Source organism: Dipodomys ordii, unplaced genomic scaffold, assembly GCF_000151885.1.
Source record: "Dipodomys ordii isolate 6190 unplaced genomic scaffold, Dord_2.0 Scaffold30, whole genome shotgun sequence".
NCBI lineage: Eukaryota > Metazoa > Chordata > Mammalia > Rodentia > Heteromyidae > Dipodomys > Dipodomys ordii.
Window position 1 is genome coordinate 4,177,204 of NW_012267246.1, and position 15,215 is coordinate 4,192,418.

The 15,215-nt window shown below is 47.1% G+C and overlaps 1 protein-coding gene across 1 annotated transcript in view; it reads left to right on the forward strand.

Annotated features, from left to right (window-relative positions):
- The window catches only part of LOC105985548 (schwannomin-interacting protein 1-like), a 52,197-nt gene that overhangs the window by 30,705 nt on the left and 6,277 nt on the right, over positions 1 to 15,215 (forward strand). The window contains exons 3-5 of the mRNA XM_013016139.1: positions 11,990 to 12,107; positions 12,912 to 13,109; positions 14,026 to 14,149. Coding sequence (XP_012871593.1) covers positions 11,990 to 12,107; positions 12,912 to 13,109; positions 14,026 to 14,149 — 440 coding nt within the window. The remainder of the gene's footprint in view (positions 1 to 11,989; positions 12,108 to 12,911; positions 13,110 to 14,025; positions 14,150 to 15,215) is intronic.

A 15,215-nucleotide genomic window follows, 5' to 3' on the forward strand; every position in this document is an offset into this window, starting at 1 on the left:
CTGTCCCTCAGCTCTTCAGCTCAAGGCGAGCACTCTACCACTTGAGCTACAGCGCCACTTCCGGTTTTCTGGTGGTTTATTGGAGATAGGAGTTTCACGGTCTCTCCTGTCCGGGCTGGCTTTGAACCGCGATCCTCAGATCTCAGCCTCCTGTGTAGCTAGGATTACAGGCGTGAGCCACCAGCGCCCGGCTAGTTACTTTTTTTTTTTTTTTAGTTACTTGGTTTTAGAATAATAGGCCTAAGAAATACTAGGTTTAGCTATGTTGTTGAAAAGAAAAACATTTCTCCCTCCTTTACCTTCTTCTTTTCCCTTTTACCCCTCCCCTCCCTCTCCCTTTCCTTCTCTCCCTCTCCTTCTGCCTCTCCCTTTCTCTTTCTCTTTCTTACTTGAACAAGTCTTGTTATGTAGCCCAGGCTGGTCTTGAACCAACAATCCTCTTTTGTCAGTCTCCCAAGTGCTGGAAATAGAGGTATATATCACCACACCCAGTTTCCTTTATCACTAGTATAATACCTTTCCATAAATTTTTTTCATTGGCCAAATTATCAGTTAGCCCTCTATTTCACATCTTGATTTTATAGCTTCATGTTATTTAGGAAATAGGAGCTGTTTTTGCTGCTACAAGAACATGAAACAGAATGGTTCTTAGTATCCGACATCTAGGAATTCTTTCAATTCAGACATTACAACCTAGTCTCACATTATGGAGAAAATTTCCCACGCTTCTCCCTCTCGTCCTAAAATTTATTTACCTACATAAATTTTATTTACATACATAAGTATAAACACAGTCAAACTCAGTGTTGTTCATAAAGCTTGCAGTGAATGGCATGATGGAGGACGAGTTCCCACCTGCCCTCCAGCATTGTAAGCATTATGAAAAAGCAGAAGGCCCCACACAAGGTTGGAGCAGCTGGCTTGAATAACCATCAGTGGGCTGTTTGCTTCTCTTAGCCTTCCTAGCTCCCCTACCCCCCACCAAAGCCCATAGACTGGATTGATGGGGAAGAGAAAGAAGACGAAGAGTAGGCTCCAGACTCCTCTTGGGATGGGACAGGAAGTCCCGAGTGGGGGCTGCCACAGACCAGGAAGTTGTTTTTCCAGTTGGAGAACACAGAATCTAAACAGATTCATGGTGGCTTTGTGATTGAGACTGAGCATCTGTACACAGGTCAAACCAGCATCATTTTGCCAAGAATGTGAATCACCCTTCTGCCTTTAACAGGAATCGTTTTTGCATACTTTCCTGGAAGAAATAAATGCAATGGCAGGGAAAGGGGTTGACCTGTTACAGTGCAATGAGATTCAATGTTTGTTGCATCTTTCCTGGAATAATAGAGGCCCACGAAAGCAACCTATTTGTCACATTCAATGTATCTTTAAAACGCCCATGTTAATCTCCTGTATGTGAACTAAAAATTCATTCAGAAAACTTTCAGTATCAGTGTTTCCAAGTATATGTCATTGCAAAATTGTAATTCATGGTTTTTTTTATGCTTTTGGAAGTCATTGGGTAGTATACGGAGAAACCTATCTTTATTATGCAATTTCAAAGGTGAGGAGAGTTTTTAAAAGGGATCTTTGGAGAAGGACCAAGATTAAAATGGCAAAACAAATTCAATTATGTGAGCAATTCTTCCCCTTCACCGACCTGAAAGAAAAGCAAATCGGTATTTGTGAAGTTTTCTTTGTCTAATAAATAGCTTTGTTTTACAGTATCGCCAGTGACCCCGCTTTAATTAGGGGCGATTAATTTTGTGTAAGCTGAATTTGACATCTTGCTGGAGGCATAACCAGCTGTACCCTGTCTTATGAATTTTTTTTTAATCATCAATGAGAATTCAATTGCCTGAGCCATTGCAAAAGGGATGGAGGCCACAGGGCTACATATCATATTTAAAAAATGGCCCCATGGACGGCTCAATGTTTAATTAAAAGAGCTTCGAGGAATCGTTCTTCGCTGGCGCCTCGTCCTTGACAAGCCATCACAACTTCATCCATCCCTGCAGCTTGGGCGCCTGGCCCGCGCCGCCCATGGGAGCTGGGTGAGGCAGCCCCAGGGCCCGGGCATGCGAGGCCAGCCCGGGCTGGTGGACCTTGCCCTGCTCCTCGGATGACTCTCACCCCAGCCCATCACATGCACTTGCGGCACCCATCGGACATTTCTCTGGCGGGTATAGCAATCTTCCATGGTGGCAGCTAACAACCGCGAGGGGAGGGGAGGAGCGATTCGACGGCCTTAATTTGTAGTGTTGTTTTAGGTGGATTATGGATCCAAAGTCTTAAAAGACATCAGAGACTGTCATTGAAAATACCATGTCTTCTGCTCCCAGCGCCCCATTCTTGCAAGCTGCCCGTTTTTCCCATCACAGATCATCACTGCTCCTGGGTTTACCTTTGGCTAGGCGGCTGGAGAGATGACATGTGCACATGCCCTGTTCCTCCCTCGGCATCTCCACCCCAGCTTGCCCCAGGTCTCACGGAAGAACTCAGGAGGGAGGCAGTGCGGCCTGGTGCGCATGCTCTGTTCCTCCCGTGCATCTCTGCAGCTGCATGGCCCGGGTCTCACGGAAGAGCTCAGGAGGCGGTGCAGCCTGGTGCGCATGCTCCGTTCTTCCCGCGCATCACTGCATCTCTGCAGCAGCATGCCCCAGGTCTCACGAAGAGCTCGCGAGGAGGCGGTGCGGCCTGGTGCGCATGCTCCGTTCCTTCCGCACATCTCCGCAGCAGCATGGCCCAGGTCTCACGGAAGAGCTCGCGGGGAGGCGGTGCGGCCTGGGCTGGGGCAGCGTCCCAGGAGCCCGAGGGTCTTAGGATCCCGGGTCTTGCTTGAAACGCTCCCTCTGCCACTTAGTATCACTGAGGACGGTTCCATTCACCCGTGCCTCAGTTTCCGCATTTGTCCAGTGGGGTGATAATTGTGCCGACATCCGGGGACGACCGTGGAGAGGTCAGGTGGAGAACACGGGAAACTGCCTGGGCAAAGGAAGACGAGGTGAAACGCACCGGCCCCCCGGGGCTCTATGACTCAGGCCCCCCCTGCAGGTGTGGTGACCCCACGGACAGCAACCAGCTGCAGCCCCTTGGGGAGAGAAGCTCAGCAGGTGACAGGGCGCAGGCCCGTGTGCACTCGGGCCACCAGCAGCCTGGGGAAGGGCAGCCATGGGGTACCTCCCCGCCCGTGTGTGCGTGTATGCATGCTGGTACTAGAGCTTGAACTTAGGACCTCAAACTCCCAACCCGGTCTTCTGCACATGGCTAGCGCTCTGCCCCTCGAGGCACAAGGCCCAGTCCTAGTTTTTTGTTGGTTAATTGGAGATAAGAGTCGCAAGAATTTGTCTGCCCGGGCTGGCTTCTGAACGATGTTCCTCATATCTCAGACTCTTGAGTAGCTAGGATTACAGGTGTGAGCCACAGGCCCCGGTACACCCCATCTTAAAGATGACAAAAACTGAGTGGCCATGCAACTCAGGAGATCCAGCTCATTCATTACTACTTAGGATTCAGTGGGTAGAAAGTAAATCATGAAAGAGGATATTTTTTCTTTAAAGAAAGCTAATTATGGAGGCAAGCCTACGTATCAGCCCCAAATAAATTTTTGTTTTCTTCTCTGGTTCCTGGGGTTTGAACTCGGCCTTGTACCATTGAGCCATGCCCCCAGAACTGTTTTCCATTTCTCTGGTGTTTAGCCATGCCTCCTACTCTAACCTCGCCAACATCACTGTGATCACAGGCACACTGCATCCAACTTCCTGAGTGGACTTAAAGTCTCTCTGTCAGGCCCATTCTTGCATCCCATGTAGCTGAGATGATACCATACCCAGGTAGGGGTTAAGAAGGTCACATGGACTTTTCTGACCAGGTTGGCCTGGACCTACGATCTCCTCAATCTCAGACTCCCAAGTAGCTAGGAGTACAGGTATGAGCTACTAGTGGCCCAGCTCTCCGAATATTTTTAAACATAAAGAGTGAAAGTAGTTAAAAAAAAAAAGCAGTGCTTCAATGTTGAAAAGAGTAAAATAGTTTGAATTAAACGTTTCATTTAGGGGCTGGGAATGTAAATACCTACGTGGTAGGAAGAATGTTTGGCCTGGGGAAACCCTGAGTTCAATCCTCGACATAACACTCCTAAGCTGAGAAGAATGAACAGGCAGGCTGGCTTTGAAACCACAAACAGTTAAATCTCTCTGCATTACGTCAGCGTCAGCGTCTGCCCTTTACTGCAGATCCTGAGAGGGATAGGATGGGGGGGGGGGATGGGACAGAGTCGGGAAAGGGCATCAGATAAATGCAAGTCCATCCCCAGAACTGTTCGCTTAGAAGAAACGCTCACTGCCCACGGGGCTCCCACTGCCGGCAGCAGCCTGCCACACATGAGCTCAGCCGGGCTCCTCTGTGAGTCACGCTCTGCACGGAGGAGGTCTGAGTCAGACTGGCAGCTGCCCTCTCCAGCTGTCAGTACCTAACCCACTTGCCTCTTCCCCGACACCTCTCCCTTATCTCCTCCTTTTCCCTTCTTAAGGCTTGCCAAATGCCCACACTCACCCACCCACCCACGACCACAGAACTGGGAGACAGACAATCTAAAGTCAACTGGATCTCTCCCTCCACAGGGTTTAGGTATGCCCCTACCGTTTTCCCACTCATTTACCTTCACATTTGTATTTAGAAGATTGAAATCAGACAGTAGCTACTGTCCCTGCCCTATCAGGAACATCCATCCATTTCCCCGGTCTTTCTTTGTGTGTGTTTTTACTAGCTGCAAAATAGCATGTCATGTATTTTTACCATAAAATATACTTCATCTTTGTTTTATTTTGTTTTTTTTTTTTTTACTGTCTTTTTTTTCCCCCTTCCATTCTGAATTCATCCGTTCTTCTTTGTTGGTAGTTTTTCTCCTAGCAGTCCTGGGGTTTGAACTTAAGGAACAGGTGTTCCTTGAGCCACACCCCTTCCTCTCAGTCTTCTTAAGTACCTTCTTAAAGTGCCCTGTACCAGTTTTGTGGTCCAGGACAGTTTACCTTCTGAGCCTGTTCAGAGATTGTGGACAGAGTTGCCCTTCCTTCCTTCCTGTGTATATGAGGGGCAGAGGTAGGCTACATAAAGGGCCTGGCACACAGTAGATTCCCAAAACTATGGTTACTCTCCAGAGTATAGACCGCGTGAAAATCATCTGGCCTTAATTAGGGTGAAAGCGGACCACAGCTGGCCTCTAAAGAGAAATGGCTGCTTCCCTCCCCTCCCCTCCCCTCCCCCGCTTCCCCCAGCAGAGGAAGCCTGCTCTGCTCTTTCATTCACGCTGGAGAATATTTCTGTTGAAAATGCATTTTCCCAACATTAAGATCCTGTAATTCCAAATTCAATTACATGAAAGTGGTCATTAGTGAGGGAAATGGACACTGATGCAGAATGAGAACCAGCAGCTGTCTGAGGAATGCAGTATTTATAGCTCTACAGAGACCCGGTTAGGACACGGCCCATCCTTCTCCAAAGAAAGCCAGCGAGGGCTAGTCCCCCTTTCTGTGAGCTGTGCGAGCCGGTGGGGTGGGGAAGTTCTGTGCCCATGAGGTGTGAGGTGCCTGGGAGCCATCGTCTGAGCATGCACAGTTGGAATGATCCAGAGCGGACTTAGAAGAGGTGTGGGGCTGAGAGAGGGGCAGTCAGCCTACCTGTCTTGAGTGATGCCTACTCTGACTTCTTGGGTATCCTCAGTATCTCAGCAAACACACAAACGTCCCATCACATCTCTGGACATTATGCCTGCTAGGGGGTGGCGTTCCTGCCCCTCCTGCATTCGTGTCCCTGAACCCTATTTCACCCACACCACTCTGTGCTGCAGCTCTCTGCTCCTCTGCTCGTCTTCCTTAGCACCTTTCTTTATGAATCTCTGCAACCCAGTGTTGGTGTTCTCGAGTGTAAGACAGGGAGTCACCTCTGAGTGCGTTCCGAGTTTCCCACCCATGGTGTCTTATTTATGTATTGTAAATCAGTTTGATTGTCAATTTATTTATTGTGACTAGATTTATGTTTCAAGTACTTGGTTCCTATTAGAGGACTTGAGACTTGTTCCTGATTCAGCTACTCCATATATCTACAAACTGGGGGTGGAAGGTCATGAACCATAACCTGATGGCCTTTAGGAGTCAAGAAGAGACATAACTGAGTGAAGAGCCCGGATAGGGCCAATAGAGTGTCACGGGGTCTGTAGCAAACTGTGAGCCATGGGCAGAAGGGGCAGCAGTTACTACAACACAGCCCTCCGCGCTGCTCCAGGATCACACAGGGCTGGTGTCGCATGATCACTGAGGAAACGCACAAACAGTTGAACAGCCTTTCCTCTACCTCACAGAGTTATAAAAAGTCACTTCCAGTTCTCCTAGGTAATGGTATGTGTTGAGCCTGCAGGACTTGTAGCTGAGCTGCAAGGAGCATGCTTCCTCAACGTCTGATCAGTTACTTGACTGCCCTACGTGTCCCTCAGCAAAAGCACATTCACACAACCCCACTAAAATAAAAGACCATAGAGCATCATTCTTCATCATAAAATCAACACTGGGACACCAAAACCTGGCTTTCCTTCCATTCATTTACTTTAAAGAAGCACAGGCATTTCTGAAACTCAGGCCAAACATCAGCGTGGAACAACCAGGAGAACAGAAAGGGAAGAGGCAGAATTGGTGGGATATAAAGTCTTCTACCATTAATTCATCATTTGGCCTCCCTGGATACATTCTGTAGAGACCATTCTATGCACTCTGCAGCTAAACCTTACCCAAACCTCAGTGTTCCTCCCTTCTTTCTCCATGAAGGAATTCCAGAAAAACAAACCATGTCTGCACTTGACCTGGGGTAACTCATTCACACTCTGTCACCCTTGAAATTCTCACAAAACAGAACAAGATGTAGCATAAAAAATATGGAACTATTTATTATGTATAAGCCTTTGAATAATGCACCAATGACCCATTAAAATAAGTGGAAGTCATATATTTTAATGGCTTGGCCACCAACTAGTTGAGAAAATAGGGCAATAAATGGCGTCGCGTGGCCAATGGCTAACCAGCCATGCGGATCATGAACGCCGCACGTGTGACATCTGTGGGCATCTGTGGGAAGCTCTCTCTTGCTCTGTTTTCTAAGGAAATCTATATACTTGCCCTGGTGTTACAAGCAACTTCCAAAGTACACTGATGGACACCGAGGATCTAATACAACAAAAGCTAAAATTAAGAATAGTCTGGGGGGCTGGGAAGGTGGCTTAGTGGTAGAGCGCTTGTCTTGCATGCCTGAGGCCCTGGGTTCGATTCCTCAGCACCACCATAAGCAAAATGAAAAAAGCCAGAAGTGGTGCTGTGGCTCAAGTGATAGAACACTAGCCTTGAGCTGAAGAGCTGAGGGACAGTGCCCAGACCCAGAGTTCAGGCCCCACAACCGGACCCCCCCCCAAAAAAAGTTAGCAAAATAGGTTATTTAAAATAACCTGTTCCACAGATTTAAAAAAAATACGAGAAGAATAGTCTGGGGAGACGCCATTGGATTAAACTATCAGGAGTCCAGCCTTGGTAACCCTTTACTGTGTACTTAACTGCCACAAGGGTGCACACCAGGGCGTGGAGCCCTGGGATCCATTAGAAAGGCCACCGGGGTGGCCCGCCCGGGGTGTCTCCGAACCTCCCTGGGTAAACTCATCCCATCCACAGTCCACAGGTGACCAGATGACACAGGGAGAGACCTTTGCAGACATCCTGTACAACTGAAATTTAATTCAACAGTTCAGCTGAGCTAATGGTCGTGCGCACGTGTGCCTACATGTGCGTAAAATCTTACCAGAAAATCAAATAGTGATTCATTGATGCTGGTGGTCCAAGCTGGTGCTAGGAAGTTCTCCTTTCTAAAGCCAGAAAGCAGGACCCAGTGGAGGGTTCAGGGCCGGCCTCACACTGGTCCTTTGTCTCATCAACAAAGACTCTTGCCAGAGGCCAGACTGACGAGGCCGCTGTCCTCTGCCACCAGCAAACTGGAAGACCATGACATTGTTTTTGGTCAGGAATAACCCCATATTTGTCCCTGTATCTTGAAAGGAGTGTTAAATAAATAGTTGATGATTTCTGGGATCAGCCCCCAAAAGGCCTTGCACATGCTAGGCAAGTGTTCTGACCACTGAACTACATCCCCAGCTCTTGGAATTTTGAAATAAGACTCTCGCTGTATCAGCCAGGCTGGCTTCAGATTCACAATCCTCCTCCCTCCACCTCCTGAGGGCTGGGATTACAGAGCTGCACCACCACGCCAGGAGAAGTGCTGTCTTTATACCAAATCATAGGCTGTGTTTATTGAGCGCTCCGCTTAGTAGGTAAAAAGCTTTTCATCCCCAGCCATCCTTAGCCCCCTGCGTGATTTGGTAATCATTCTGGTTAATGGCGGCTGGAAGTCAGCCCAGCTGTTTTCTAGTAACAGTAATTGCTAAGCAGACAGGTCTGCTAAACAGCCGCTCCACCAGTGCGCACAGCTCCACACCAGGCCAGTGGACCCGTCAGCCGCTGTCTCCCACCTCTGTTTATCTCCAGATGACAAGAAGACGTTCATCTCTTCGCAGGCCTACATCCCTGTGCATTGCTTGGGGCGGCACTGTTGGTTTTAGTTTATAAAACAGCGCAGAAGGGAAAGAAGGCTTCCAACATAACCTAGACCTTTGGGGGGCAAGGGGAGGAATTCAAGCAGCTGGGCAGACTCACAGACTTTGTGTATACGGTGCTGTGCAAAATACAATCCCCACATTAGATACCTCAGAGTGATATCTGGAATTAGTAAGATAGGATTCTTGTTTTGCCTTTACTCAGATGGTGCTTGTGAGATCTGGGCAAATTAACACCCCCACCCCCCACCCCCTAGCCTGAATTTCACAAGACTGGTTACATGTGAGTGGTAAAATTCTACTGCAGTATGATCTCAATCTTTAGGAGGGAGCAGGCCCGAGTGAGAAGAGCCTGGGACAGGCATTTTCTGTCCCAATGGACCCCGGTCAGACTGCTGCCTGAGAACCGTGGAGCTGAGCTCTGCCCAGAGCTGTCTCCTCTGGAAAACCTGCTTAATGGCTGAGGGCAAACAAATCCTTCTTAAAACCCAAGCCTGTTTAAGACGTCTTTGCTGAAATCTCCTCTGAACCCCTAGCTGGGATGTCAGACCTGTCCCTTTTCCCACCATAACCTCAGCGATTACTGCGGGGAGGAATTACAAGACCCCTCCAGAGGTGATAATGTGGCTCTAAGGAGATTTTCTGGATCTCTACCTGAGGCTTAGTTATTTATTTATCTTCCATTTCATCCCAACTACTAAGCCTTTCCCTTTGCCTTTCCTGAGTTAGAAACTCAGTGTGGTACAGGTTGCGGGACTGGAGTCTGCATCACTCTTTCCTGAAGAGGAGGTTGAGGCAGAATATTGTAGGGTTTTTTTCCCCTATTTTTATCAACTGTATGTCCAGTGACCAGATGCATCTTTACAATACTTTTTCCAAATAGAGAACAAAGACTCCATAATTTCAGAGTTAGGCTAAGTTAGCCTTCATTTGTGTATTTTTTTGTTTTTTATCATCACTCAAACCAGAGTGCTTGAGTTGTATTATTAAGTTTGTCTTGCTTTTGTAGACTGATTTCAGGTATTAGAATTTCTTAGACCTTATAAGTCAAAAGAAAACCTAATATTAATTAGAGTGCTACAGGAAAAAACAAATTCCAGAGAAGGATGTTCAAAAGAAAGCCAATCCCAACACAGAACAAGCATGTGTGCTAAGGTAACAGCTAAGGACCAATGGAGGGTCCTGCCAGGCTGACCTTATGTCTGGGATTGCTGTGACAAGGCCATAGATGGTTAGGGGAAGTGACTTTTAGGGTCCCTCTTCCTTTGCCCAGACTTCCAGGTAGTAGAAAAGGAAGATTGCTAACATATACAGAGCACCTGCCCTCTGCCAGCCTCTGAAGGAGCCCTTATAATCTCTACTAAACAAAGGTGTTTGCTTTTCATCCCATTGTACAGATGGGGAAACTGAGCTCTATAGAACTTGTACTTGGAGAATGAAGAGAGGATTTGTGACAGAAGTCCACTAACATCAGCTACTCAAGCTGATCACTGGGAATCTGCTGCCAGTCACCCCGCTGGCCTGTGCAGGGCCCTCCTTGCGGTTGTTGTGAGAGTATGGAGGGATTAGTGCTGGACTTCCAGAGGAAGCTACATTTTCTAAAGGATTAGGTGACGCTGTAATTACAGAACTTAACTATAGGTGGCAGCACGTATCCATAATAATTGTGGAGCTTGTTTTAGATTTTTCTTAGGGTTCTGTATTGATTTCCATGAAAGAAGCATTTTAAACCTCTGGAAATGTCAGTAAAGTGAAATTTAAAAAAACCAAACACAGAGGTCAAATGCGTTTGGGGGGGTTTTTTTGGAGGGAGGAGCGGGGTGTGTCTTTTTTTGTGCCAGTCCCAGGGCTTGAGCCCAAGGAGGTCAAGCAGCTCTGTCCCTGCGCTCCTCAGCTCAAGGCTAGCACTCTACCACCTGAGCCACAGTTCACCTCCAGCTTTTTGGTGGTTCATTGGGGACTCATGAGCTCTTTTTGCCTGGGCTGGCTTCCAACTGTGATCCTCAGATCTCAGCCTCCTGAGTAGATAGGATTCCAGGTGTGTGAGGCACCGGAGCCCCAGCAGATAAGTTTCTCTTTGCCTTTCTCCCTGTGGTAGCAATGTCACCACAGTAAATTCCATGGCCTCTGTCCTCAGTCTATCTGAGATCAACTTCCTTTGGTGGCTTTTTTGCTCAGGGCCCTCCTTCTGCCTTCTCTTTCTCTCCACAGAGCTTACACTGAGACCCGGACTACTACTGATGCTAGAAAAGTACTTTTTTCCAAAAAAAAAAGTTTTAATGATCTTCAAGTCATTGTCCAGAGAGGCTTCAGTTCACCACATGGGTTTATGAGCGCATGACATCTTGATCAGCGTCACCACACCCTTCCATGGCCCCACCCCCTCTCTCTCAACCCCACCCATCCCCCAGCCCACCCTGGCTTCATTTTCACATGGGTACCTTGAATAGTACAGTTGTGTTCACGCACCCTTCCACTTTTCCATCATCAGCTAGGAAAGGGCTTCTTTATCATCAAATCGTGCTGAAATGTGTTCCCCTTCAAGAGAAGGCCAGGCCTGGGCCAGACCTGCAGCCTGGCGGTGCAGGATGGAGGCCACCTGGTCTCCTCTAGGTGACCACATCCCCAGAGCCTCTGTCCTGGGCTCACCACACAGTGACTCTCTCACGAGCCCCAACAACTGGGAAGGAAGGCCGCCATTTTGCAGCTCTGTGTGGGAAGATGCAGGCTGCAGACCCTTGCTGCCTTCCTGCCTCAAAGAACCTTTCTGATGGCTTGTTGACTTTCCTAGCGTTTATTCAAGGTGAGCCTGTGATGTGTTTCTCAGGGAGAAAAAAAGTGAGTCTCATCCACTGGCGTTTTTGGGTAACTGCCTTGCACAAAGGCCTCTTTCAGGTGAGGCTGTTCTACTGAGGGGAAGAAGAAGCCTTTCTTCAGAAAGCCGTGACCTTGGCATTCCGGAGCTAGCAACCCTCTCGGCATTGTCCCTCCAAGAATGGGGGCCCTGGATGAACCCAGGAAACATTCCTTAGCCAAAGACACAGGTTATCATCATTGACAAATGTTTCCTAGCATTTTTATTGCACACCAACTATGTGTTTTGTATTGAGCTGTGTGCTACAATATCTGGCCTTTGTTTTTTACTAAATATGGAATCAATGTGGGGAAAATAAAAACTAATAGGATAGCAAAGCATCCTCTAACAAAAGTTATAATTTAGAAATGGAAAGTAATAGTGGTCACTCACCAGCTGATGGGTGTGAAGAACACAGGAACAGCTTTCTGTTAACAGATCGTCATTGGCTATGACTGCTAGCAAATAGCCAATGAGCGTCCTGTGTTTCCATGCAGCCTCCAGAGCGGGATGAACTTGCAGATCTGCTTTGTGAATGACAGTGGTAGTGACAAGGACAGTGACGCCGATGACAGCAAAACTGAGACCAGCCTGGACACCCCCTTGTCCCCCATGGTAAGTCCTCCAGCTCGCAGTCAAGGGTCTGTGTGCTTTCTTGCATGCTTGGAAAGGGGAGGTGTGACTCCAATGATAGAGCATCAGCACTGAGTGAGAAAGTAAGACCTGAGTTCAAGTCCTAGTACTGGACACACACACACACACACACACACACACACACACACATACACCTCCATGCTTGTAGAAACTGAGCATGATTGAAAAATCATCAGTGTCCTGATACAGTAGGGATATGCTTTCATATTAAATTAAAAGAGAAATCAGATTGTGTGTGTGTGTGTGTGTTTGAAAGGAAACCAGGCGTGATGGCACACACCTGTAATCCCAACACTCATGAGTCTAAGGTGGGAAAATTATAAATGTAAAGTACAATAAATAGAGTTTGGCTTTCTTGCTTATGGCTGTCACTCTGTCCTTGAGCCATGCCTCCAGCCTCTTTTTCACTTCTTACAGAAGGTATCTGAATAATGAGGGGTACTTGTCGCCTGGCTGTTTTTTTTCCCTCTCTCTAAGGTCTCTTTTCTTACCAAGGATCACCAGTCAGAAACTGTGTTGACTGAGGCAGAGCAGCACCAGAATGTCATTAGACACCTGACATCCTAGCTGCTCTCAGTTCCAACACAGCACCTTGCTCTGGGTCCAGTGTTAGTTAATATTGTCTCCATTTTTAATTACACTGTTCTTTCTATGTAAGCTAAAACCTTTCATCCATTACTTGAGTGATGGAGAGCGGCCACGGGATGCCATAGTCCATCACCAAATGGATGGGAAAGCTCAGGCTTGTTCTCTCTTCCTTCACAGAGCAAACAGAGCTCTTCCTATTCCGATAGAGACACCACTGAAGAGGAATCGGAATCTCTGGATGACATGGACTTCCTCACAAGACAAAAGAAGTTGCAAGCCGAAGCCAAGATGGCGCTGGCCATGGCCAAACCCATGGCCAAAATGCAAGTCGAAGTAGAAAAACAGAACAGGAAAAAGTCTCCTGTCGCTGATCTCGTAAGCACCCAAGGCTGTGGCACCGGCTAGTGTCTCTGCCTGCAGATGGCACAGGCTGTCCCAATCCTCTCCCGCGGTTGTGCAAACTTGGGTTTCTCCAAGGCAGTTTGTCAAAAGCACTGTTGTTGAGAAATAATTTTGTTTCCTTTTCCTTCTTGCTGTAGCCCTGAAAGAAAAGTTAGCAATAGATACCACAAAAGCACTCTCTGCTCTGAATTCGGGTCCATTCTGTTTCTGGAAGACAATTTTGGCTGTTTTAGGAATAAAACCACTTAAGCCAGTCTGGGTTTATGAACCCATCAATTGCGGCAAACCGTCTGTCCCTGAAATTCTCATTCTAGCCTTTCATGGGACAGCTGAGCAGAGTGAGAGTCCTAGACTTTGGAGTTAAGTCTCACTGGGCCTTCGATCATGTTGTTTGATTCTGGGAGAATGACTTAAGTCTCACTTTTTTCATCTACCAAATGCTAGAGGGTGATTGTGAGGAGTTGATGACACAGTGTTTAAAGCACATTGCACAGTGCCATAGCCTGGTATACATTAGGTTGTATCAGATGCGATCACTTCTATCCATGTCACTATTGGTGTTACCTATGCTCCTGGGTAATACATTTGTGTTAAAAAAAAAAAAAACAACCAAACTTCAAAAAGCCTCTGATGCAGGTAGTATAGCATTTGTGAGAAGGGTATTATTGGCCAACATGATGTATAGATGGGCTCCATGTTGGGAAGGAAGCAGGTTGTGTTGTATACTATATATACACCACTTCCTTGTTGAGAAGGTTGAAGGCCTAAGGCTGGAAGAGATTTGAGAGACAGAACCTGAATTGGAATGGGTGAATGAGGGAAATCCACATCTTGTGTTCCGGGTATTTGTGATTCCATGCACACCTCCGCTTCTCCCCTGTGCCCTCAGCTGCCGCACATGCCTCATATAAGTGAATGCTTGATGAAAAGAAGTTTAAAGCCCACGGACCTGAGAGGCATGACGATTGGGCAGCTACAAGTGATCGTCAATGACCTCCACTCCCAGATAGAAAGTGAGTGAAGAGCTGGGCGGGGGGGGGGACAAACTGGCCGGGCTGGAGGGGGGGGGTAGGGGTGGCAGGGCTGCACTCTCCCTTCATTCTGTTCCTTCCTGCGACACTTTGACCACATTATGCCTGTCCGTTTGCAAGGACAGGAAGAGAATCACCAGCTTGTCTTGTTTCATTTGTTTGCCTGTCTGGTTTTGCCAGTACTAGGGCTTGAACTCAGGGCCTTGAGCTCTTGCTTGGGTTTTTCAATCTAGCTGGGTGCTCTACCACTTGAGCCACACCTTCAGTTCCAGGTTTTTTGGCTGGTTGTTTGCAGATAAAGAGTCTGTGTCTCACCCTCCTGAATAGCTAAGATTATCTCTGTGATCTTGGTTTGTTTTCTTGACTGTAAAAATGTCAGAAGTTTTAAGAACTTTGCTAGATTCACCCTGGTTAGGGATCCTTCTCATTTGTCTTAATTCTCTTACTCCTAACACAGTATAGGTATTTAACTCACAACATCTGCTTCTAGAATATAGGTCAGTAGGTACCAGTCACTTGTGTAATTTATGCCTTCTATTTTACTTGTGTTGTGTACACATTTGTGTTAGTTATCGTCAGTCAAACGAGACTTATTTTGTGGACTTCTATGTGGTGAAATTGCGCATTACTAATATGTGAAAATTACAGGGTGTCAGAGTATGGGCTTTTCCCCCAGAATAAAGAAGGACCTCTAACAGAAGTGTCCAGAGTGAGTGTGAGTAACACTCACTAGAGTGTCTGGTCTTACAGTGAGCTGATGCCAATGGAGTCCAAAGGAAGAGAGGCTTTTCACTAAGAAATCATTCTCACTTTACAAGTCTTTTTAAAAACAATCTCAACTATTTTCATTGGGATTTAATTGCTATGATTGTTATTCAGTCAAGAATTAGGAAAGGCTCTCTGATACTTTACCACTATTTAAAAGTCTAGGTCTACAGACCACCCATGGGTTTGTTTACATTTGTAATCCTAGCTACTCAGGAGACCGATTTCTTTTCTTCCACTCCCCTCCCCCTGGTTGGTCGTTGGGCCTGAACTCTGAGCCTGG